Below are 27,467 nucleotides of genomic sequence, written 5' to 3'. Positions count from 1 at the left end.
CAAATGAAAGAGAACCGTTGTACTGCTGTGAACCTGCACAAAGACTCCTATAATTACTGTTGTGGCCTATCTTTGTTTTAAAAGAACCACGTATTTCAATATTTTTGCATAAAGTATGTTCAGCAATGATGCCTGAAATAGTAGATTTACTCACATGTAATCAATCAAATACTATCTTTCCTAGACTGCTTTTTGAATAGGAAGGCTCCATATGCATGACATTTCACCAAGTCTGTTGTACATGTAACACTGGAACATTAATAATTACGTTATGAAAAAGTTAACGCTTCATGAATAAGTCTCATAAATGGTGAGACTGAATACACAGCACAGTGCTGTTTTAAAGATAATTCTTTCTCTCAAATGGCTGTAGACAATGGCAACCCCGTGTATATGGGCTTGAGAAGATTACATGAACGCCAGTAGAAGTGACAGTAAGCACTCTCTGTATCTGAAAAATCTCCTCTTTCCCCCTTTGTATCATTGCTGCACAGGTTGAGACACATGAGTATAAATCAAAAGTGGCTTTTCCCAAGCACTGTGGACTTGAAATTTTTCTAATTAGTTTACTGGGATGTTATTTTCTCATTGCATCATTCATAACTAAACTGACTCGAAGTATCACACAGTGGATATTTCAAAAACTTAAATATAAAGTAAAATAGTAATAAAAATTAGACATAACTATGACTGTACAAAGAAAAAAAGAAAGACAAGAGCTGAAGAGCTGGCAACCGTGAGAATGAAAATCAGATGATGTGCACACAGAAAGCTGAATATGCTACGTGTGCTATCATAACACAATGGTCTGATTCGGAATTCCAGCTGTATTTTTTTTCCTAAGATTTAAACCATTTTAGAATTTCATGGCAAAGGACTCATGGTTGTTCCTTTCAATCCTGCTTTCACTCCAAATTCAAAGCAAGCAGAAGAGATACACTTTATATCCTATCAACAGGTCTAAAGAAATGTGCCACGTTCTGTTGAGTCAATGTATCAGTTTCATAGGGACAAGTTATAAAAGCTGTTAAATTGCAATAACCCTGATTCAAAAAAGTGATGGAAGTGGAATACTTAATTAGAAAAACACAAAAGTCATAAAACTCCCACGTGTCAATATTACCTCATTACAGCCTTGCTTAAAAATGGCTTTAGCATGCTCCTATAAATAAAAAGTACAAGTATTTTATTGTCTCTGTGTACTAACTAGCAGTTTCAGTAGACTCTAATGTCTGTAAACAGTGTTACAACTTAAACAGAACTGAATGTCTACCTCATGCTCCACTGTATATATAAGCAAAGTCAAGTACTGGCATTGTCTTCCTTTCTAGATAAGGCTGGGTCAGTGGCAGTTGTGTAGTGACAGAAGCAAGATGCACTAGAGATGGTAAGATACAGAGCATGCTCTATTCCATGTGCTTGTGTCACAGCTTTCACTGAGCACTTCCACTCAGAATTGATGCTGCACTAGTACATGTGGTCCCCGTGGACATTGCTTTCATTCTAAATACTTCCACTACTGCAGTGGAGCTGAGCTGACAAATATACAGAGCAAGATGACCAGGTCAGCACTCCTCAGTTCAGGATAGCAGTGACTTGCCAAAGAGTGGCAGGCATTGATCCTAATTCCTGTAGTTGCAGCCAAAACTTGACTGAGAGCTAATGCTGTACTGCAGTGTGCTCAGGTGCCAGGGGATGTGCAAATGGAAGCTGACAGCACAATCTCAATCCTGCTTCCTTGTGCATCTGTTTTGCAGTAATGCAGACTGTAACTACATGATCACACATATTTGCAGAAATGAATTTAGTAATACAGGAATTTACCACAATTTAGATTTATGTGTGCATTTCTACACTCGAGAGGCATATACAGGTATATTAATACTAACTTGAAGGCACAGCAGTCCATAATATTTTTCTGGCATTTCGGTTACATTATTTTGAAAAAGTTAATGCCAAAAGTAGTTAAATTTGTATCTCTTATAGCTGAGTTCTACACTGTAGAATCACAACATCAGATTCTAAATATGATTTGTATCTTTGTTATTTTTGAACAAAATTGATGGGGGAAAAGAAACTTCAGAAGGTGGCATTTAGGGCTTCAAGGCATGATCCCATTCACTGAGTGATGTGGTTTCCCCATGGCACCCCAGGTCTGTCAGCTGTGGCCAACTGCTTGACCTAGCATGGAGAAGTAGCTTTGAAGCAGAAAACCCAGTGACTGCAGAGCCTAGATCCTCACGTGCACCAGGGAGCACCAGCAGCACCAGAGAAGCAGACATAGCTGAAGAGCAAGGCTGCAGACCTGACCAAGGCTACAAGTGACTTCACAAAGAGGGCTGGAGGCAGCTTGATCATTAGTCTACCTTCACAGCTCTAAAAGAAGAAAATTAAACAGGTGTTTGGGGAAGAGGAATTGCCAGCAGAGCAGAGAAGAGCATTACTTCAGAAAGAAGCACAGAACTGGAAATGTAGAACAGACACCTCCCATAACTAGCATGCTTCTTTTAAAAGCACAGGAGAAGAGAGAAGGGTTACTTACTACAAATTACAGCAAAAGTTAAAAATAAACAAAAAAAAACCCACATACCCAAAGCCCACCTTTATTACCTACAGAGCCAGACCCGGCGTCTGGCAGGATGCCTAATGAACATATTATCACAAAAGGAATAGTCCTCATGAGGCCAAATTCACACTCACGTTTTGGCTCAGTTGAGAAGGGCTCTTCTGAAGGCACTATCCAAATCATCCCATTTTCCTTGTCTTGCTCTGCTCTGCAGAGTGATCTCTGAGCTCACTAACTGAATGCTTGCACAAGGGAGGAATCAGATGGTCTCCACAAGCGCACCTAATGCACACCAGCCATTAACAGGCATTTAGTTCACTCAGCTGGACTGGATCTAGTCCAAAGGGAACCTCTGCAAAACATGTTCAGCGTGGACATCATGTTGTCAACACCAGCTGTTTTGCTCTACAGATCTTCACCTACTGCGTGGCACTACTTATTAATGCAGATACAGCCTCCAGCTACTAGCACACAGATTGCAGCCTTGAATCAACAAGCTGCTCCTCCGTGTGCTGACAGCATGGCCTCTGCCTTGCTGGAGTGGTTGGAGGTGCTGAATCACTGGGTTGGAATGCCTGGTCCAGAATTTTCCCTTCCGCTTGCTCAAATACCTTTCCTCCAACATAATGCAGCTTTCAAGTTGTACACAAGTTCACATCAGGGGCTGAGCACGTTTTAATGAGCTGACTCAAACCCTTCCTTCAGTATAAGATATCCTCTAGTTTCATTTTCAGTCTAAACCTAACCCATTCAACTAATTTAGTTGTATGTGCATGATGAAGAAAAGCAGAATAATGAATAGAAGCAGTCTGGAAAGGACAGATGCTCCTTTGTTTTCTAACTTGATAAATATTTGTTTGGTGCAAGGCCACATTTTGGTACAGCATCTTTGGACTGAAATTTCTCTTTTTCCTCTCTTTTCCTCACCTTTTTTTTTTTTTTTTTTTTTTTTTTAATTAAATAGTCATGATCTAGAGCATCCCTTTGGATTACAGCATTTGATGCACAGCCAGCCATGCATGTGCAACCGCCCCTGAGAGCCAGGCCTTAGCAGAAAAACTGGTGTGCATACGATCTTGAAACAAAAATAGCTGTCAAATCGAAGCTAATTTCCCACAGAAGGCGGCACTGATCCTCGGTTAGGGCTTACCAAGCCAGTCTGAGATCAGGATTGTTTAAAAAAAAATCTAAGGACATTTTAGAGAAGTGTATTTTTAATCTCTGTAATCTCATTTAATAGTGGATGAACTGATTTTCCTTATGGCAAGAGAGGAACAACTATAGACAGCAACAGCTTCTGAGTGTGAAAAAAGTTTACCAGTCTGTGAGCAACTCAAAGAGGGAGGAAACAGAACCAGTTACACAGCAGGCTGTGTAATCACATGTGCCACCAAATATGTGCTATTTAATGCTCCTTCGACCAGGGTTTCATTTTACCTCATTTTAGTGAATTAAATCATGTACTACAAAGGAATTTGGATCTGAATGAAAGGAACAAGATTGATATCAGGATGAAAAGTAATGCCCTATTAATTCAGGTCCAGACATTAAAGAAAAAAATAAAATTGAATTACACAGTATTCTAATATTTCTGGACTAGATAAAATTATATGTAAAAGCCTTTTTTTTTTTTTTTCTTTTTTTTTCTTTCTTTTTTTCATAGCCAAATGGAGATGGAAGCAGTAATGGATTTTTAAAAGATACAACAAAATAGTCAACACCTACTTCCAGGCACCCTGGGAATTGAATGGCTGATGCTGATACTGGAGCTGGTGCTATACAGCCACCTACTCATGCTTCTCTCTATGTGCTGTAGAGTTATCTCCTCAATAGCCAATACATCTCTGGTGCATAAGAGCTAGCCTTTACTTCTTTTCCAGGCTTTACCGTACACAATACATCACGGTAACGACCTTCACTTTCAATGACATGGAGCCAAGATTCCTCAAAAAGAGCAGCTCCAGAATACTAGGCCTGGATTAGCACCTTTTTCTGTGCAAGAGCTGGATACCAAACTGTCCTTCAGGAGATGGGACATTCTTAGGTCAGTAGGAGAACAGTTTGAACCCCACAAAAACTAAGCAATATCACACATCTCGAACATTCTATTCAAATCCAATAGATATTCCTACAAAGTGATACAAACTTTTAACAGTCTCTATCTACCAGCTGAATTTGTCTAAAAAAATTCTAACAAATCTGTCAACAGAATCTACTTTTCTGAGAAAGCAAGGGGAGAAGAAACAAGAAATGGAAGGCACTGCTTACACTGCTATATGCACCAGAATGGACTTAAATACTATGGTATAAAACTTGTATGGATCAGTATAGTGGAATAGCAAAATGTCAGCAACATTTTAAAGGTAATATAATTTGGAATGCAGAATTCAATATGATAAAGAACGATAGCCACTGTATAATATCTCAGACTTCTCATACACAGCAGACTTTAACAAAAATTCATGACTACATTAATTCAAGAAAACTTCCAATTTGGAATTGGGAACAGTATCTCAGTGTCCAGAATCAGCTTTTGGCTCTATTTCTACTAATCGTGGCGCTGCAGCTGACCCAGTTTAAATGCATTTCTATAAAGATCCCATAATTTTTGGTGATGTTGCATATTGTATTCTCCTAAACCATTAAAAAATATAGCACTACAGTAAATACCTACTTCCTAAAAATAAGGTGCCTCAAGTGGAACAGCACTACTGCATCACTGAAATACAACGTAAAAGATTGACTAGAGGTTTCATTTATGTGGTAAACACAAACACATGCACGTTTGTAATGAGAAACCCAGTGCTGCATTAGGATGCATGTTTGGATATTTGACTGTGATCGGTTTGTGTGTACACATTTCTGCAGGATTAAATTTATGAGTAGCATTCAAACTTTGTGGTGAACTTTTAATTATCTGAGCTTAAAGAAAGATCATCAGTGCCTAAAAGCCTTGCCCTGCTAATGCCCTACAGCCATGCAACTGCACTACCCACAGTGTTACGTGTATGAGCACAACGTAGGAGTTTCTAAATATTACAGTTACCATAACATGCATAACGCTCCCAGAGCTTTAGGGTAGAGCTTTAGTATCAGTAGGACTGATACTGTGATTCATCTGCACCTGAGGATTCAAAATGGGGGAAAAAAAGGCCTCATGAACCTCTGTTCAGTTATTCAATGCTCTTCCAAAAAAAAATAAAATCACTTCTAACATCTTCAGGCAATGGGCATGCTCCAATGTATTACAGTGAATAGCAGCTATGGCTAAAGCTACTGTGCTTAGTTAAATGCTCTCCATGGGCCAGAAAGAAGATAAAAATATGAAAGTATGCAATGCTATCAGATAAAACAAAAAACAGAGGAGAAAAAGTTTGTACTACTAAGGGAAAAAGCACAGTTCTAAAGGAGGATAAATATTTAGACAGTCTTGTTTCTTACAGGAACTCTGTAGGTACATTAGAATATTCTTCTGTAAGTACCTATTAACTAACCAACTAAAAAGTCACCAACTATTTTTAAAAAGTAAAGTAATAACAACTGAACCTTGTCAATTTCATATAAAAACATTTTAAAAACATGCATGTTTTTGCAATTTTTAGAAAAAGTTAACCTGTATTTAATGCACCAGTGCCATTTGAAGGTATACACCGAGCTGCCTGCCAGTTATTCAGCAAAACCCAAAGGGTACTGACCAATTCTTCACAACTGCCTCTCTCACTATGCAAATAGAAAAGTTGTTCAGTATTTTGATGTAAAATATACCAATTTCCAACATTTTGTATGGATTTCCAGCCTTTTATAAGCATTGTCTCCAGCAGAGAGAACGACCTGAACACTACATAGTTTGGACCAAACGGGTGAACAAAAGCTAAGCACAAGAAAGGGTTTATTTGTATTGGGCAAGAAAAAAACTCAGTAATCACTGTGATTTTCTCATGACAATTTTGCCTTTACTCCTTCTGCTCTCTGAATGGACCCTAGATTCCTATAACGTATGGTGTCAGATTATGTTATGATTTCTCCCAAAGAAGCCTGATAACTTAATCTGTTTATACAACAACATAATCAATCTGACTGACTGGAATTTTCATATGCCATTGCAATTGGAGGCTACATACAATTGTGAAATATTCACATCAAGAGTTCAGCATTTCCCTTCCACCAGGTCTGGACCACTGGTTTGTATAACATGCCTAGCAACAAGCAAAAGAGGTTCACGACACCCACTGTATGGTATGTGAAACCAGAGTTGTCATCAGTGGTTGATAGGAGAGTTTTCATGACAAACCTTTCCCCATGAAAGGGGAAAGTACTCCGGTTTCCCCAGAGTACTGACATGAGGTTGTGTCTGTACACACAGTGCCTGTGCACACACAGCTGTACTGTCACTGCAAATAAGTGCTTTTGGACTTTAAAGGTATTGATAACTCAGAGCACAGGAACACTGTGATAACTAATGAGGCTGCAGTGGAAAGAGGTGAAGGTCTGTTTCAGACCTGCTTATCGCAAATCAGCAAATGGAAGGAATTGTTCCTTCAGTGCCTGTCAGCAATATGTAGAAAAAGAAAAATGCCTGTTATGAAAGAAATCAGTGGAAGATTTCATGTGGGAAGTCTTGCATAGCTAGCAGTATTAGAAAAACATTATTCATATTGCTACAAATGAGGAACAGCAGGGTGTTGTTAATGACAAAAAGTTTAGCACCCAAGATGAGAAAATAATTTCAGGGCTTGTTATGAGGGCTGGGATGCAGCTGAAGAGCAGGCTGGGGGCTGGTGCTGACTTACAGAGCAGTGCCCATGGGATGATGCAGAGCCCAGCTCAGCCCCTGGGCGGCTGAAGGCTCTGCAGCCCCCCTGGGGCATCTCTTCTGCTCCTCATCAGTAGGAACTAACATCTCCATGCACCTCTTCATGCAAATTAAAGTCAGAATATCTTCTCCTGCTCATCCTGGATATGGAAACAGGCTGCTTGGGTTTCTTTTACAGGTGCTGTCACCATGTCTCATTTTCTCCTCACTCTTTTCCCCATGTCTTCTCTTTTGCAGACGGAACAACTCCAGTTCTTTCACTTTGCTTAGTAAATTTCATTTTCAAGACTTCTATTTTTCTCTTGACGCTCTCCAATCAGACAACATGTTTCTGTATGAATGCCATCCAAAACATGCATTCAAGAAAGACAAAGAAAAGACATACCCAGTTGAAGAGATTCAGTTGAAGTTTCAAAATACAATATTTTCCAAAGCTCAACTGGCTGGGACAGATTATGGAGAAAAAGTATGCATGAGCTTAAGAGTCTGTTAAACATATTTGATAAGATACCCCAAAGCTGTAACTATACTGTGAGAGAGACAACAACTTTGGCTAAATAAGAAGTTGAAAAAATGAAGACAATAATTAGGAGAAAAAAAAGCCCAATAATTAGGATGAGTACAGAAAGAAAAAGCAAACAGAAAAAAACACAATGTACTCTAAAACGTAAAATATTACAATGGGATGCTGGAGATGGCAATGAAAAAACTATGACTGCATGAATGATTAAAAAAATAGCTTTTTAAAATTATACTAAAAAAATTACTTCATTTGGAAACAGGAATTGTGTTAATGGCAAATAAAAAGCCTTTTTGTACTACTTTTTGAAAGAACATTGATCTTGAGATGACAAGTGCCTCCTAGTCCATCAGCAACTAAGTAGAATCTTAAACAGCATCTCTTTGGAGAAAATATTTTATGATTAGCAGTTCTAAGAGATTCTTTTGCATGTTTTTATCTGATGCTATTTTCAAAAAGAAAAGAATTACTGAGGTAATTAAAAAAAAATACTACTGTTGTGCTGATATTGAAGAAGAAACACTAGACAGCAAGGTAATGGTGTAGTGTAATGCAGTTACTACCTTGATATCAATCCAGACAAAATAGATAAAAAATTGTACATGACTGCACTAACAAAGATTGAAGTGAAAGGAATATAATTAATGCCAGTCAACATGGTTTTATGTAAAATAGGTCTTGTAAAACAGATACGATTTTTTTCTTTGATGAGCTCACAGAAGTTTAGGTGACAAGTACACAGGGCTAATATACTTTAACACTTGTGACGTATTTGACTTATTAGAGCATTACATTACATCATAAACAAAAATAAATAATACACAGAGCACATGTAGATCGGATCGAGAAATGCTTAAACATCAATTTTAAGAAGCAGTTACCAATTAGAGATCATTAATTGGGAAGGTGAGTGTATTAGTAGTGATCCACCGGCACTTGTGGATATGCTAGACTCAATTTTAACAATTTCTTCATCTGCATCCTGAAATGAATCTCAAAAGTGCTGCAAACAAACTGAAGATAAAACTAAAAGAAGAGAAGGCTGGGACACACAGATCGAGCCAAGGCAGTCACACAGAATAATCTGTCTCGCTTACTAAGCTAGGTCAATTTACTGTGTTGTACCTGAATGCTCAAATCATGTTTAATGACTGGGATTTCTCTGGAAAAAAAAAAGTGAAAGAAGGAGCATGTACCTGGAAAAACTACAACCTGTTTCTCACGGCAACTTTAATTTTCTCTGTAAGAGTTATGAGAGAGAAGCCAGTCGACAAGTTTATAGAAGCTCAGGGTGATAATGTGCCATGCTAGCTTCTCCAAACAATCTTTTTGACAAAAGCTAAGCAAGTGTGTAATGTGTGGTGAACTTTCACTACTTATTCCCAAACTATTCCCTGTGTGTAAGAAAAGCCCACTAGACGTAGCTTTCTGCAGTTACATCACCAGAAGTTATCCAGCAACAGTCTTCAAGCTGCCCATATATCACACGTTACAGGCAGTGACAAATGTAGAATGGATTTGTTGCAGCTCACTTGCTGAGTATTCAGTAATCTGTAGTAAAGTCTAAGGTGCGTCTATGTGATATATTCCTCAGACACAGTGGGAAACCCAGATGAGCACCTTAAAGCCAAAGATGCCACCATTCGGCCCCAAGTTTGCTGTGCTACGAAACTCCACTTCTAGCTTTCCAGTTATGAATAGTCAAGAAATGAAATAAAATCAAGGGCACGTGCATCAAATAGGAAAAATGAGCACTTAGGGCACAATATGATAAGCATGTTATTGTACATTCCAAATCCAAACTGCAGTAGCAATTATAACACAAAACACATATTCAGTTCTCATCTACAGATCCTGAATGACATTACAACTGAAAATACTATTTTTCTAGGAATACACGGAGCAAAAGAACTCAGATCATTCCTTCTGAAATTTCTGCTGTGTAACATTATGCAATGGAATACAAAATTTGGTGATGGAAACCCACAAAAACTGCCTGAAATGCACAATACATTCTGTACCTATAGGCTTAAGTAAATCCTTTGGAAGACTCCATCATAGCTACCATACATGAATTTTTTTTTCAGCTACAAAAATGATAACTTGTGCTTTTGCTTCTTTGCAGCACACAGCTTCTCCACAAACAGCCTGCAGTGAATAGAGCAGGAACAAGCTCTAATTTTCTGTACAGTGGCAGCTATGTGCATTATGTGTTACAGTGTCACTCTGCTGTGAAAGAGTTAACTTCCTAGCTTCTATTCTCTGCAGTGCTGCATCAACACTGCACATTATTCTTACTGAGCATGCTTCATCTTTTCTGTCTCCACAGTCTTGGGCTGTCAATCAGCTGTCAGTCCCGACCACATCAGCACAGTGCGCATCACCAGGCTGTCAGCACAGCAGCTGATGAGACTCTGCTAAGAGCTGTCAATCAAACTTGTTTCTCTTATCTGTTCTGGAAATATTTTGTCTCTAAGAAACAAAGAACCTGGGCAACAATGGATCAGAGTCTAGTATTTACTCTGGCTCAGGGATAGGAGGCTCTTAACGGGAAACGAATATGTTTTATCCACAACCAGGAAAAAAAAATCTGCTACATTAGGCATATTCTCTTTTTTTTTTTTTTTTTCCCCTTTTCCTGTTTTCTTTTTTTTTGTTTATTTGTTTAAATTCTATTTAAGTCTTGACCCAGTAAACCAGAGCAAAATAAATCAATGCAAATTTCTTTTCGCTCTCCCTGAAATGAATTTCACAGGTTTGCTACTTAAGTTTCTGTTGAATATAATTCAATTCAGCTTAAAACAGATCTCTTTGGAATCTTTTCCTGTCTTTAGGCACCGGAATGTGTGATCTTTTTGCTTCACTGTAGCCAAAAAGCTAGACTGAGGGAAACGCGTCTCAGTTGCAACTTTTTCACAGTAAAACATATCTTTATTTTCAGAAGAGTTTCCCATTAAAACTCAATTTCAAGATAGAATTTAATAACATATCAGTAGAGTTCATAGAATAGCTCATGGAAGCAGGAGAAAAATAGACATTTTCAGCGGCTGTTTGAAAGAAGATGGTATCTTCTTTCTGGAATGCTGTATAGCGGAGGAGGAATCAGAGAGGGCAAAGTCGTTCAGAAATAAAATTCTGAAGAAAGACAAAAGGAACTGCAAAGATGGGCACAGCAGGGATTTCAGGTCTGACACAGAAGTTTTGCATGAAAACTTGAGCTGGGCTTTCAAGTGCACACCTATACAAGGCAGGATTACGTTCTGTAAAGATAACTGCTAGGTCTACCAAACCTGGCAATCAAATTAATTAGCACTGGTGGATCACTGAACTAACAGATTTCTACTCTTCCCAGGGCATAAGGAAGACTCCTTACATGCTGCGCCATACAGATACACAGGCATATTTAAAGCTATCTTGAGTTATCAGTACATAGTGCTCTCTGGTGCAAAGTAAAGTAAACGTAACCCAGTGACTTAAAATCCCTACTTTGACCCAAATCCATTTTCCTCTACAAACTGAAGAACTATAGGCTGATACTTGAGGAGAAATCTTGCAGACCCCAAAGCAAGACTAGAAAAGGGCAGACAATTGCTTTTCTCAGCATAGAGAAGGGTGCTATAAAACATGGTAATTGAAAGGCAAGCCTAAAAATACATCATGATTTTCATAAAGCCTCAGTCTGGGGCCATGAAATTTAAAAAGTAGCTTATTTTCCTGATACAAAAAAAAGAAAAAAAAGAACAAAGAAAAGAAGTGTTTACAAGTTGGGGTTTCCTGGACAAAAGCATATGTTCAACATTAAAATGGAGGCAAGGAAAAGTAGTGTTATTTTAAAATCTTGTAACATTATACAGTGATTTACAGTCACGATTTGCATGCTCAGAAGATGGCTTTAGGATCAAGCAGTCCAGGTATGAGCAGAGTGCAGAGAGATTCAACCCTGGCCCAGAGCAGCTGTGATAGGAAACCCATAGAATACGCATAAAAGAAACATTTAACACAAGCAGGTAAAAAGAAGACTCTGGAGGGGCAAGGGGACAGCAGGGGAGACAGGAGACAAGCAGAAGGGACTGTGCAGCTTCTCAGTCTCCCACAACATCCTTTGGGAGCTTTGGAGATAGAAGCTGGGGCAGAGGGAGTGCACCTCATGCTCTTCCTCCTCTGTCTGCCTCAGGCAGTATCTGGACATTACCTTACAACAAGGATAATAGGACTGGGAATTGCCATGACCTATAAAAAAAAAAACAACTGTGGCTACGGACAATGAACAACTATTTGTCCTTCCCTCATATATTTCCTCTTTCCCCAAAAAACTTTTTATTTTGTTGGAATTTTTTCACTCTAGGAGAAACTAAGTTCCCAAAAGCAGGAAAACATTGCCCATTTGGAAAGAAAATGAGGTGTCAGCCACAGCTGATGTCAGAGACGTAAGCAAATACCTCGCAGATTGAAGCAAGACAAAGGAAGGCAATTTTGATCTGAATCCTGGAGCAAAGGCAAGGGGTCAGTATCTTTCATCAATTTCAACTCTATAAATGACTTCTCAAAGGATGCCTATTTCTCTTTCCTGGGGCCTAATCTTGGTTCCTTCCATTACTTTTTGTGCCTTCAAGAGTATGAATCAACAATTTGTCTTCTCTCTTCTCCCACAGCCAGCTCCGATGCTTTTAATACCCTCTAAATACAAAAGGGAGTGTGTGCTGGCATGAGGAGGCAGGAGTCTCACTGAGGATGGAGGGCCAGCAGACCAGGCACTTCTTTCATCCCACTCAAAACCCCATGTATGGAGCAGCGGCTCAGTACATCCCACCAAATCTAACATGAATCACAGCTTACTGGACAGCAATTTCACTCTTCATGGAGTAAAGTTGATAGTTGGCATTACTGATGTGGGGAGGAGCTGAGACCCTCCATGCTCACAATGTAGCCTGTGCACGGTTTGGGTGGGTAAATGGAGACCACCAGGCTGCGGTGCTAAGCAAGGGCTTGCTGCAGGTGGAAGCTATCATCAGCCCATATTTGTGCCTAAAGAGGTACAGCTCTGGTCTCAGCTCCCAGACACATTTCAGGACATGAAATTTTCCTGGTGCTAGGAAACCCTCAAACACAGCATTCACTCTGCACACTCTTTAGCCCTGGAGGTGCGAGCAGGACCGGCTGGCCTGGCGCTCAGCAGCCTTCACCATGGCCTGCTCTTATGGCACAGGAAGGTCCCACACAAGAACCCACAAGCATATTCTTCATACTGTGAAGAAACTGGAATGCTGCTTCTGTCGGAATCAGTAATACTTGTGGTTCAGAACTACATAAATTATTACTAACGAAGGAAGTGTGAATGAATGGAAAGAGCACTATATGCAAAGCTTTAATTGCAGATACTGAGAGTATCAACACCAAATGCTACAACCGTTTTTGCAGAGGACAGAAATTAAAACCTGGGGAAAGTAATGTGTACCAGTCACATTAAAAAATGTGTTCACAGTAATGCAATCTTTCAGTTGTGTTTATCAGCAGCAGTACTGCTGAATCTGTGAAAAGAATCACAGTACCGCCCTGTACCAAACTGCCCCGCTTCCAGATAGCACAGCCATTATCAAGCATTTGTGATAACTGGGATATTTTACTCTTTGACAAATTCTTTCATAAGTACCACTGTTTTCCAGTAACAGAACTCCCTCTGATCTAACTGGACATTAATTGCTTTTTTGCTGATGTATCTGTGCCTTCTGGACTGATAACACAACTAGCAAATCTGATATCTGACAAGTTGACTCAACCTAATCAGGACAGATCAGCTGTTACCAACGTTGCTATAGGCTGTAATTTGAGGACCTTTACAGACTTATCACTTGCTCTGAAAGACAAGAAACTGTAATTCTGTCAGCAGTAACCCCAGAACATGCATTCAGAGTGGCTGTTATTTTTTCTTCACTTGTCAAATAAATACCTGAGATAATTGATAAAAGGAATTAGAAGTATGCGAGTGATACACTGACAATCAGTCACTCTCAAGAAAAATAAGACCCTCACAAGATTCAGTGCATTAAGCACAGAGCACAAGCTGTCACCGTGAAGCAGGGGTCATTCTGAATGGAGTGAAACAATTGGCAACGCCGTTTCTCAGTGTTTACTTATCTCTCTGTTGCTTAGTGCTAAAGCTGAGTGAATTATTCACTTCAAATAATTTATTCGATGAATTCTACCTCTTTTCTCCTGCTTAGAGTATGTGGGCACTGGACACCAATGCCATCGGATTTATTCACTGCTTCATTTTATTCAAGCTTGCATTTAGTGCTTGATTGAGAGTATTCTAGACTTCTTCTGGTTAACTCGGACTGGTCAGACACTAACAACAGCAGGTCCTTAGTGTGTGCAAACAGTATAGACCCACACAGCTGATGGAACACTTCCACAGACACTTATTTGGGTAATTTTTCTGGTCCTTGTTTAAATCCAGAAGCCCTTCCAGCAAAAGTGCTGACAACTGCTGCAAAGTTCCCTTTCTGTGAACAGTTTTACCCACAACATTCAACACTTGAACGTTTGTGGAAACTAAATTAACAAAGCATGCAAGCACAGCCGAAGTAAATTAATTTACAAAAATAAAAAGATTATATTGTATGAACTTGATGGTCACTGAATACAGAGAAGTGGCTTTTTCAATGCCAGTTTATATCTGTCTTCTACAGATAAAACATGTATAGAAAGTCAGTCTTAAATTGATAACAAAAAATGTATCTCTTACTGTATCGCTTTGGTCCATCTTCCAAACAAAAGGAAAGGGTTAAGGTTGCATCATCTTCAAAAAATTCAGTTGCAAAGGCATCCCACCAGAGGTTGTCACTATCCTAGGAAGTAACAGATCATTCACTTAAGAGGAGGCAAAGTGAAAATATTTTCATCTTTTTAAAATAGAAATTCCAAAGGATCACACACAGTTTGCATTTCTTTCCCTAATTTGTGGGTTTAGAGGTCTATGAGATATTTCAAACTATTTTTCTTAGATAAGGTTTGAGTGTTAATTTAAGGAAAGAGCTGAAACATTTAGTTTATTACACAATAAACTGTCTTCCATTTTGTCCAGCATACAAAACATGTGACAACTTTCATTCTCATAAACACATGCTCTTCTGTAAACCTTAAATACTTTCATAAATCAGCTGCAAATATATCAATTATGACTCCACCCCCTGCCCCCCAATTCTGTCTGTGGGCTGCGTATTTTAAATTCTTGGTTCTAATCATGAGAAAACTTCAGTACTTAATTCTGTAATGCTACATAACCCGATTATCAGCATGAGTTGACAAGAAAGTTATTTAGAAACTAAATGTAATAGCCATTCCCCTCCAATGCATTTAATATAAAATACAATGCTACTGCAGGTTAATTAAATACCAGCTAGTTACTTAAATGTAACTGTTGTGAGAAATCTTTACTTATCAGTGTGATACATGAAGTGAAAACAATATTTTAAATGGCCTGTGTATACTTAGACATGCACTAATACACATAGTCAAAACATAATAGTTATGGAACATAATAATTAATAGCAAATATTAATACACTATTCCACTTAAAGCACCCAATACATCACAATGGTGTTGTTGCCTTCAGCGGTTGAACGAGGCATTTGGGTGATTAACAACACCTTTCAAACGTCTTGCCCAAGCAATAATCGCTACCCACTGCACTCTGCCACTTGCCAAAAGAGCGGCTGCAGCAGTGTTTCACCAGCATCTTTGGGGCATACTTCTTGTATCAGCAAAACAAGAGGGGAGGAAAAGCTTTACAGAATAGCGCACAGAACAGTTCCAGCTCTGCTGTTGAAAAGCTGTTGGTATCTTGGTAGCTTGGCATTACCTGAGCTACTCGTACAATACCCAGTAATGTGAGAGTGAAAACCAAAGCATCCTTATGATGCAAATGCACACAGGAAACAAGAGTAGAACAGGAAAACTGCGGTGCCTCACCTCAAAACCACACATATTTGCACTCTTGTTTGCTTCCAAGAAGTCTGAGAGCTAGAAAAATGTGGAGACTGAATTACTGTGGATTCTCTCCCCCGATAAATGAAATATCCAGACTCTGTCACAGTTTGAACACAGTCCAAGGTCTTTATCTCATGTTTTTGCATAGTTTATGTCAAGAAGAAGAAAAAACAGAAAATACACTACCAACCTTCTTTCCACCATTAAGAAAAAAACCATCTTAAAATATATAAATCCTCTGTTGGGCTTGGATATGCTCTGCTGATTAATTCTCTGCTCCACCTCGTCACAGGTGGGCCCAACTACTCTCACAGCCAAATGGTGAACAAAAACAAATGAGGTCTCCCCTAGCCAAACTGGAAAAGGATCCAGTTACTCTAAAAAGAAAAAAAAAAAAAGGGATAAAATCACCCTCTTTTTTTTTTTTTTTTTTTTTTTTTTTTTGCAAAAAGGGTATGGTGAAGGCAAGGCTGCCCCCAGGCATCTTTAACTTATGCTCTGACAGGTTACGGGGGATTTTGCCAGAGTAATTATTTTTCTATTCAACAATAATGAGAAATTACCATGGCAACCTCCTTTCACGTAGTGCACTCACACGCTCAAACATTGAAATAATGGCCTAAACATAACAAAAAAAAAAAAAAATTAATACTTTTAAAATATTTTGTATTAAAATAAGCTTAAGGAATGGGGCAAAGGAGAGAAAAGGACAGAGGCAGCCTGAGAGTTGAGTCAGGAGTGAAGAGGCACAGTGATGTACCCAGCTACCCAAGCAGCGAATGCCTTCTGCCACAACTGTCATTGTTCCTCCCAGTTCCACCCTCGGTATTATTTGTAATTTGAAGCATGGCTCAACTCTGAATAGGATCTCCAAGTAAATGGAGTCCTAGGGTTTCAATATTTTTTCCTGACTCTGATTTCTTTGGCAAAAGTAATCACATTTGAAGTACAATGATGCTCTTTTCCCCCTTCCATTTAGTAGTCCCACATATTCACTGTGTGATGCGAGAGTCAAGCTGGGTTCTTCTTTACACCTTACAGTCTTACATGATTAAGAGTCTGAAAGCCAAATGAGCCTTTTCTCCTTGCTTGTGATGGTGATTGCTGAACCAAAATAGGTCTTGCAACTGGAAAATAAGGCAAGTGGAGCCTATTTTTTCCAAATTCCTTCATTTTCATTTAATGACTTAGAAGGCAAAGTTTGTGTAAAAAGTCAAAATGTGAAACCATGCTCAGGATAGGATGCAGATACTTTGCAGAACACAACTGGGATTCAAAATTATTTTGATAAATTGCAGAAATTATGTGAAATGAAGATGACATTCAATAATGCAAAGTGACAAAAGCACAAATACAAAATAGGGGATAAAAGGCTAAGCAGAACAGCAGAAAAAGGTTCCGATCATAAAGGAAATACGTCAGCAATCCACTGCTCCTGCATATGAGATAAATGTCTAAGACATAATTCTCTTCTACTCTAACAAGCACATCTCTGGAAAGACTTCAGCTGGAATAGTCCATCCACTTCTGGAATACTCTTCCATGTCTGGGCCAATTACTTGCTGTGGACTAGTTTTAGGAATTTAACTGAGAACAAGAGGAATCACAGAGTTTGAAGACACCATCAAATACAACCTAAGAGACTCACATTAAGCAAGTCAGAAGGATGTGGTTGTATCTGGTGTCACAAAGAAGCTCACAGGGAATATGATGGCAGTGTTTAACTATGTGAATAGACTAGTGTGATGACTGTAATCACTCCTCTATGGCTAACAAGGGTGGAAGAAGTAATACGGCTTGGTGTGCTGCCACTGTGGGTTAGGCAACATAATCTCGTTTCAGGTCCATAGCCTTCTGTTGTTGCAGAGAGGGAAGACCCCCAGAGTGCTGCCATATCATTAAAATTTTGACACTAATGTTTATACCCAGAGCACACTGACAGACCATTAAAAACAGAATGCCAGAATACAAGAAACCAGTAACTTTCCCTATTAGCTTTAAATTAGACTCGCCTTGAGTCTACCCAGCATATTCATGGTTCTGATATGAATTTCACAGGAGTAACAAATTAACAGGGATCTGTGTATCTTAATTTTATAGGAAAGTGGGTATCGAGGTCCAGGAGAGCTGCACTGCCTGCTGGTCTCAGGCAGAGTTATGCTTTCTCCCTCAAATTGCTTTTGGTTGCTCAACATACAGCAGGGGCAAAGAGTAAATGAAAAGATGATCATGAAAACAAATAAATGTGATTCTGAATACACCTAGGAAGCACATCTGTTCTGAAGTGGGACTTTTTCTATGTAATCACTTTTCAGGGAAGAACTGAATTTTAAACACCAACCTCTGTGGCTTGGCATTGGACAAGGCAAAAATAAAAAGAGATAGTTCCCCTGGGAGCTTACATTTTTCTGCTGGCACCTGCAACCCTTCCCTATTGACACTTACTATTTTCAGAACTCTATACATCCACACGCCTGTTGGCAACGTGCACACTTCTCATATTCTTTCAAGTTAATGCTGCACAAGGAAACTGCTGTCTCTCCAAGGAAAGAATATTATTCCACCCTTCCCCCCATTCCCAGCAAATCAAACTACACTTGAGCTTTTAAAATGCAGTTCAAGATAAAATTTTGCCATTAAATACACCTGTAAAAGCTGCACAGCTATTACAAATTATGAAACTCACAAGATAAAGTATCATAAAAATTCTGACACTAATGTTTATACCCAGAGCACACTGACAGACCATTAAAAACAGAATGCCAGAACACAAGAAACCAGTAACTTTCCCTATTAGCTTTAAATTTGACTCGCCTTGAGTCTATCCAGCATATTCATGGTTCTGATATAAATTTCACAGGAGTAACAAATTAACAGGGATCTGTGTATCTTAATTTTATAGATTTTGCCATCTGAGAACAGAGCTGTAGGTCTATCCCTGTGATGCAGAATGTTTTTATGATTTGGCACAGGTTTGTTTGGGTGGGTTTTTTGATTTTTGATTTTGATTTTTTGCTATTTATATAAATTCTGTGTGAAATATTGATATTTTGAGCCTTGAATTATTTTCTAGGGAAAAGTATGAACGGACTGAAAGTGCATTAGTCATGTACAGTACATAGGTGATAAACCTATACTGTCACATGGCCATCTATCATTATGCAGATACAAGAAGATTCACGCCTATCTTACAGCTGGGGCATTCTTCTTAGCAGTATGCAGTACCTTGTATAGTACCTGAGAAAAGAGGTCTGATCTACTTGCCCAAAATCAGTTTATAAGGACTACTCCTGTTGCTTTTGCAACTTATTTTTTTTCTTATTTTAAACCTAAAACATGTTTTAATTCCCTATGAGGAGCGACTGGAGGAACTGGGGCTGCTCAGTCTGGGGAAAAGGAGGTTGAGGGGAGACCTTACTGCTCTCTTCCAGTCCCTGACAGGTGCTTACAGAGAGAGCAGAGTTGGTCTCTTCTCACTGGTGACAGGTGACAGGAAGAGGGGAAATGGCCTCAAGTTGTGCCAGGGTGAGTTTAGGTTGGATATCAGGAAAAACTTCTTTACAGAAAGGGTTGTGAAGCACTGGAGGCTCCCCAGGGAGGTGGTTGAATCACCACCCCTGGATGAGTTTAAAAACCATTTGGATGTGGTGCTCAGGGATGTGATTTAGTGGAGGGCTGTTAGTTAGGGTAGTATGGTTAGGTTGTGGTTGCACTCGATGATCTTTAAGGTCTTTTCCAACCTCATCAATTCTATGATTCTGTGATTTTAAATAGCATTAAATTAATCTTGCAACTAACCAGATCTTTCTTACAGAATCTCCAGATCCCTTCCCCCAGCCAGAAATGCCTGACTCTATTACTTCCATTTGTTATTTCACACATACTCACAGTTTTAATGGTGTTGCTTGCTTTTATTTCAGTTACTAGTGTGGCTGGATGCCATCTCTCAAACAATGTGTAGTAAAACTGGCAGAAAGATTTTAAGACTTGGCTTTGGTCATAAGTACTTTTCTGTTCCATTACATATTTGCAGCTTTTGCCAAAACTCTACTCAGTGCTCAACACATATCAGTTTCTTCAGATTACTTATTAATTAATTAAATTATTGTTTACATTCCACTTTGGAACTTATCTTGGTTTTTACAGTAACAAGACCAAGTTTCTGTTTTATTGAAAAGACAGAATACAGTCCTGCAACAAAAGCAGACAGCAGCACTGCCGCAGAGAGACTGGCTCCTGTGCAAAATGGGGGCAAGGGGCTTCTCATGTAAATCCGAAATAACTTAAAGAATCCAGCAGAATTACAGGGGAAAAAAACAAAACAAAACCAACAACAACCTTGTAACAGAAAGCTATTCTTACAGATTCACTGGAAATTCATGCTACATCTAAGATTCTCTTTTTGCTGCCTAGAATGCTCGCAATATCACTACTCTTTGAGGCAACAAAGCACAGGAAATAAAGAAAGCACTAACAGCTTATGTGCTTATTGGAGAACTGTGAAAATCAAACATTAATTATTTGATTCCAGATGAAAACGAGAGAAACACACACAAAAAAGGGAGCAAGGAGGCTTTGCAAAATATGCAAAGTGATTCATGCACTTTTCTTCTGAACCAGGGAATCTGGGAATTAGCATCACTACAGCAAAACAAATACACTGCACTGATTCTGGCTATACAATTCAGCTTTGCAGATACACCACTCTGAGACAGGTTCACTTAGATTCTAAAATGGCAAGTCCACATTGGATAAGGACACCAGAGGTTCAGACTAACCAAAATACGATGACATTGATCCGAAGAAAATAAATATTTTCCTTATGTTCTGAAGGATGATTGTCCTCTTCCTTTTTATTTGGCCATTAACATATGCCTGAAGTAGCAATTTTTGTTAGAGTGGTTGTGGCAACTGCTTGCTAGGCTGGCAAATAGCAAGACCAGTCTACACACAGCTATAAAAGTATAATTATCCCATTACATTTAAGCCACTCAATTTTTCCATCTGCAAGATACTACGTGTATTTCAAGTTGAATATCCTCTTAAAATTAGAGTCCTTAAAATTAGAGATTTTCTAACTTAAGTTATCAGGAAAGGATAAGATAGCAAACTATCTGCTTCAGTCTAATAACAGAATCAAAAAAGAATGTCAGGTCTCAAACCTATTATTTATCATTGTTTCAGTTTTACTGCAGCTTGTGGATAAAAGAGAAATGAATCCCTAAATATTCACTCTGTGCATGTTTCACTGTTCAACTACAGCAAATACACAGATTGCAGAGTTTAATAATACACTGTAAGCAGGACAAAGCAGGAGGGTTAATTTATGCTACGTGTCATTTCACTGCTTCTTTAATTTGAATTCATTATTTTTACTCCTGAAACCTGCACATAAGAATGGATAGAAAAGAAAAAAGAAAAAGAAAAAAAAAAAAAAAAAAGGGGGAGAAAAGGAAAAACAAATGAAGCTAGGCTCAAGAAGACATATTCTACTGCCATGGCATCATCCTTGATATTTCACAGCATGATTATCAATAATTAGCAGAGGATGCCCTTTCATCCTTTTTAAGTATATGGGATAAGATTGCACTTGGTCCCTAAAGGCAAGACCTATATTCTGGTTGCACGAACAAAAAACCTAGGCATTACAAATTATGATTGTAGTGCAGTTGTTAACAGAAATAGACACTTCTACCCCCAGTGCAGTAACTGTTTGGCCTTGGTATATATATCATGTTAAATCCATTCCCAAAGCCGTTTTAAATTTGAGACCTCTTTTCAATAGACATGTGAATGTCCCTAGCTGGCCAAGAACAGAAATTTAGTTCTTTAGTAGTACTCTCCATCCACAATCACTGCAGACAAATCACAAGCTTGAATTTTCTGTTTATCAAAAATGAGCTGCAGTTACACTTCTCTGTTCTGCAGAAGAATGCTCCACAGCCTCAGCCTTTGAGAATGGTTTATAGAGATGGAATATTAAGTGTGTCTATTATCTATTGTACTACTGTTAGTCATATGAATGTTCTTATTTTACGCTGACATTTTGACCTGGTTTCTTTTTTACCTTGTTTACTTCCATCTGTGTGAGTAAATGGAAGCTACTATGCCATATATTCCAATGAAAAGGCAATAGCTAGTATTGCCATCAGTGAATACAGAACATCAAACATCATATGTCAGGAGGGCAGATGAAAAAGTCACATTCTCAGCAACATTAGTAAAAGAGTCTCTCTGGGTCTACCTACTCAACTAAACCAAATCCCAAGGCACTAAAATTTAGTGAACACAAATGCTGTGTTTGTTAGCCGGTAAGTCAAATTAATTAAAGATTATTACCTTCTATTAAGCTTTGCAAACTAGTTAGGAACACATCACTATGTTGGGCAGGTCTGTCTAACCAAAGAACTGTTATTTCTTTGGAACAGAGACGAAATAGCAAAGATCCAGCGTATCATATGTCCCAAGATAGGTAAGCTCATGCACAGAAGCCTAATTTAGCAATAAGTAGTCAGAAAAAATAAGAACACTGAAGACATACTTAAGAAATATCTCTTGTAAAGAACAAAAATTGTGTTGTTACATATTAATAATGTATAATATCTTTGCTGCATAAATAGTACGTATTCTTTGAGCAAAAACCACTGCTGGAATCTGTGGGAATTACTAAAAAAGTTTGAAAGAGAAACATAAAAAATATGAAAGAGAAATGTACAAATGTATATGAATTCAAACTTATTCAAACATTAAGATGAGATTTTCAGACTTATGCACCCATTTTCCATTGGACAATCAGACGTTGGAACATTCTGTGCAGCACAAAATCCCAGCATGGAAATTGAACTTGTTACTGTTAGCTAAATCAAAGCCGGAGGATGACAACAGGGCTGGGATTCATTTCACCCCAAGATAGTTGTCTAAATTCATACGAGACAAAAAGCCTCCTGGAGATATCTGTCTCTTCACCAGCTGTAGAGGGAGCAGAGAATAGTTCAGTCTAGCCATGTAACTTTTACAGGGATAAAGGTAGGTAAGACAAATCCTATTCTGTGTACTACCAAGAATTTGAAATTCAGGAAGAAAACTAGTTGAGGTTTTGGGAGCTTACATAGCAAAGGCAAAACGTAAGTGGAAAGCTGGGTGAAACATCCGTATCTACGTTGTTTAGGTTTTCAGAGTCTTGGCAGGAAAACCTATAAATGATGTTCAAGTTTTTAGCTCGTAGCGCTCAAAGCTCTCCAGGCTGCCAGGCTCCCGCTGTTTCATATAAAAAGCTCCGAGTGGCAGACAGAAGTTGGAGCACTGGTTAAAGATTTCTGCCAGTATGAAATGTTTCAAATGAAGAAGATGTGATTATTTGCCTGGCTTCCTAAGTTCACTCCCCAGCTAGCCACAGTTGCCAATAAAGGCCCCCAGGTCCTGCATTTTATCTTACCCTGCCTTTGGATTAGAAATTCCTACATGAAATGCAGTTAAGCTAGAGGAAGAATTGTTCAGATATATCCTTCTACAGTCTTGGAAACCTGAAAAATAAGGAAATCTTAAGACAAGACAACAAAAATCAAATAATGCCATCTCTCATGTACTTTTCTGCTACCACTGAATCACTTGGTCACTCCTTGCTTTAGTTGTGTAGCACTACCCTTCTGAAGCACATTAGACCAACAGGCACGTGACAGTCACAGCTGGTTGATGAAGAAACAAAAATCAGGAGTGCAGGTTGCACAGATAAAGATGGGAGTGCTGTGCAGTCACAGATTCCCAGCATGTTCAAAAGTTTCAGTTCTGAGAAGCATTAGTACAGGGCAGTGAACTTTAAATTGGCATTTGCATTTACACACTAAGGGGATGTCTGATTCACCTGCTTACAATAAAAATAATACTTAGAATGAAAACTTTTACTGTTATTGCTGTTGTAATACTGTAGAGTAGTGTAACCAATAACTGACCACAGTGTTATGGTAGCTGAATTACTGGATATTTAGTTTAGAAAAACAGAGAGAACGAAGCACACATTGGGAAACTCAGAGCTGAGATAACAGAGTGGTTTTGTATGTTTGTTTGAATTATTAAGTTTAAATTTTCACTTCAAAGAAATAAAATATATGCACACCAAGAAGTGCTCTCCTTCAAAAGTGCACCGAGCAAAGTAAGTACAGCTTTTTTCTAAACGGCGTATCTTACCTTGTCAAGCTCATTTAAAGTAAAAAGGCATCAGTAGTAATAATGAGAACGCAGTTTGTGAACAATTCCTTCACAGAAGCCAGCTACTACATATTGTAACAAATTAAAAACTCTGAAAAGACTATGTGGGTCCCTAGAGAAATGCTATTTAATAAAGCAAACACCAATATTGAATGTGACAGAATTCCATTTGCTGTAGAATCCCATCCAACTGAGTTTGGCTGTTGCTGAAGCAATTAGAGAAAGCTGTGATTTAATGATTATGCTAAAACCCTAGACAAACAAAGCTCTCACCTACCAAGAGGCCACTTAGCTGTATCACTACCACCAAAATGTATAAAAAAACCTTGTAGATTTTCATTTGCTGTCAGTCAACTAGTAGCAACACAAGCAGTTATTTACTGAGAATGTTGAGTTACTAGCTACTGTACTTCTTTAACATGAAAAATGTATAAATCTAAATTTAAACTAAGTAAGCAATGCCGAGTGTGAACTCTGTATGTCAGGAAATCACCCCCTAAGGTTATTCTTGTAGCTGAGACCTGATATGGTTTAGTCAAAAGATCACAACAGGTCAGAGTTTAATCCTTTATTAAAAAGAAAATAAAATTGTTTGTGCTGTTTATTACAATACAGTGGATCCTCACCTTTGGGTCTATAAACATCTGAAATTTGAAATGAAATGAAATTTTAAACGTCTTTTCATCACAGCAGCAGCCTCGTATGAACTACAACTCATCACTTTGGACTTCGTGGACCTGCTAGACTAGCAGCAACACTGATTCAGTTGAGATTTCTCAGCTTTTGATAGACAGTGTTTGGCATTCTCTATTTTTCTAATTCTTTTTAAATTTATTTGAATAGAATCATAGGTCATCAAGCAGAATAAAAAAGGATGAAAGTATGTGACAATTTGGAAGCCTTGATTATGGAAAGCTTCTGAATTTCTTTGAGAATATGAACTCTCTTGGTGTGCTTATGTCAGCCAATAAACTAAGTGATTGCAAAAACTAACGTGTCTTTCTTTTTTATAACTTTCACATTAATCTGAGAGCTGAGTGAGTGACACATACAATTGTTGATGTGGATTTTTACCCTTGTTGCCTTCCAGGTGAAAGCATCTTCTGACAGGAGAAAGCAGAGCTTTGGGAACAGCAATTCCCTTCCTCTCTAGTTTCTTCAATGAACAGGATCTAGAGACATGGTGCATATCTTAGTCCAAATAAAAATATCAGTGTTGATATTTTAAAACCATAAAGAATATGAAACCTGGGAGTAAGCTGAAACACACAGAGAACTATTTTAAGATAGAAAACGTTTTTGCATAACATGGTGAATCATGCACAGAATTGCTGCAGAGGAGAGTGAAATAATTTAAAGCAGCTATGTATAAGAATGAACTTCTCAGGCAGCTCAGACCTACTTTCAAAGATCTAAATCCTAACTTCTTAACAAAAGCATATAGCGTGGGGCTTGGTTTTAGGATATTTTTTAACTATGTTTTGGTCTGGTTTGCTAAAGCTCTGTATTTCTAGCTAAAATAAGTAATAATTGTGTTCAGAACACTAATTTTATTTTATTTTATTTTTTTCAGGTATTACGTGGTTCTCAAGAGTGCTGTAAACCCAGAGCATTTATCATTTCAGAGCTTTTCTGGGAAGATTTCTGTTCAGACTGCTAAACAGCCTGAAAAAACAGCAGTACCCTTGACAAAGCCAAGAAACTGCACTGTCCCATTCCTGGGAATGTGTAACTGCCAGAGGAGCTGTCATATGAAAGTGAGAAAAAAAAAGAGAAAAGATTCAGTGCTAATGTCTTCTTAACTAGAGGAGCCCAACCCATAGTATATCACAGAAAAACAGCACGGTTAAAGTTGAAAGGGATTTCATACAGATCCAGACTTGCTTTCTACCATTGCAGTGACAACCACTGTGAGATGTTCTAATGTTTCTGTGTGCTTTTTTATTGAGAGCCTATAAAATCAATTACAGCTCTATCTAGGTTCTCCAATAAAAGACTTTATCAAAATTTCGTATGACCCCTCTGAGAGTGCTGGGTTTGTATGCTCAGTGTTCAAAAATCTTAGCATTCTCCTTTTCCACATAGTTTCTCCACAATCAGTTTGATGTTCACAGCTGATTTCTGTGAGACACACCAAAGAATCACCTGTCTGCTCCAGAAGAAATTCGTTTTTCTTTCTCTTTCCACTTTCTGATTTGGAACAGTTTTTTCTACAAGCAGATACACTGATACACACATCTGTGCATTCACATTTCTGTTGATACTCTTAGCTCTTCCAGTAGTGCCTGCTGGACCAGGTTATTTGCCTCTTAAAATCACGTTTGAGGTCTGAAGCAGTCTAGAACAAACATGATCTTCTTATAACCTCCTCAGCATGTGATGTCTGAGAGCTGCAAGAGGCCCTGCTGGGTCAAAGCAGAGCCCACTGTGCATCTAGCACACATCAACAGGGACAGAAGAGTGTAAAGAAGACCAAATGTGCTTTGTATTAAGCAAGAAACTCCTTGTTCAGACTCCCCAAAGTGTTCTAGCTCAGCAAGGCTCAGCATTTGGCGGGGGTCAGATCCAGGCTGGCTGTCTTCTGACTGGACTTTTGAGGCCTAACCCTCAGTGGACTCACAGAACCAGTACACAATCAAAGGAGCTTCAACTTTCACTGAATATGCTCATGGCCCTTGATCTGAAGAGACCACAGGCAAGATTAGTCTGTCAGCGTTTTCTTCATTCCTCCTCCGACTCTCCAAACACTCACCAGTAGTAACCAAGGAGGTGATACCAAACTGCCCACTGAGTGGCATCAAAACTGCAAAGATGCTCTACTGCATTGCTACAGTGAGCTTCAGACATGCAATGCTGTGGGTTGTCAGATGATATACACCAGTTGTTTCCAGTACTCAGGATGGGATGTGAAGGAAGAAGCATTTTTTCAGTCACACAGCATGAATCTCACATATATGGAAATATGTAACCTATCACACCACCAGCAGTAGTGCCCTGCAAACGTAAATGGGAATATGATGTTCCACAATGTTCCTGTGATAATAAGCATAGCACCTGGGCATACAAAACGTCTCCTAAGAAATGTAAGGTGAAAAGGTGGTACTGGACGAAGTAACCACTGTCTCAGAATTGATGTTTCCTACTTGAAAGACTTTCATTCCCAGAAACTTGCTAGCTGACCTTCGATTTAATCAAAGTACTTCTACTCCTAAGTCAAAACTTAGGGCCTCTATTCTGTCAGTTTGAGAGAGAAAAACCCCAAAGTAACACCCCCCAAAATGAACTAAATAGAAGCACTTATACAAGTTATTAACTTTGACTAATGCTACTGTAAATTTCTCCAAAGAAATTACTACACATCAACAGGTGCCACA

The 27,467-nt window shown here is 38.6% G+C and overlaps 1 protein-coding gene across 10 annotated transcripts in view; it reads right to left on the bottom strand.

The window, feature by feature from the left end:
• The window catches only part of LDB2 (LIM domain binding 2), a 208,140-nt gene that overhangs the window by 121,110 nt on the left and 59,563 nt on the right, over positions 1 to 27,467 (bottom strand). For all 10 annotated transcript variants that reach the window (XM_048943177.1, XM_048943181.1, XM_048943179.1 and 7 more), the window contains exon 2: positions 14,645 to 14,747. In XM_048943177.1, coding sequence (XP_048799134.1) covers positions 14,645 to 14,747 — 103 coding nt within the window. The remainder of the gene's footprint in view (positions 1 to 14,644; positions 14,748 to 27,467) is intronic.

This window comes from Lagopus muta, chromosome 4, assembly GCF_023343835.1.
Source record: "Lagopus muta isolate bLagMut1 chromosome 4, bLagMut1 primary, whole genome shotgun sequence".
Lineage (NCBI taxonomy): Eukaryota > Metazoa > Chordata > Aves > Galliformes > Phasianidae > Lagopus > Lagopus muta.
The sequence above is the reverse complement of the archived record's forward strand: the minus strand, read 5'-3'. Positions and strand labels throughout refer to the sequence as shown.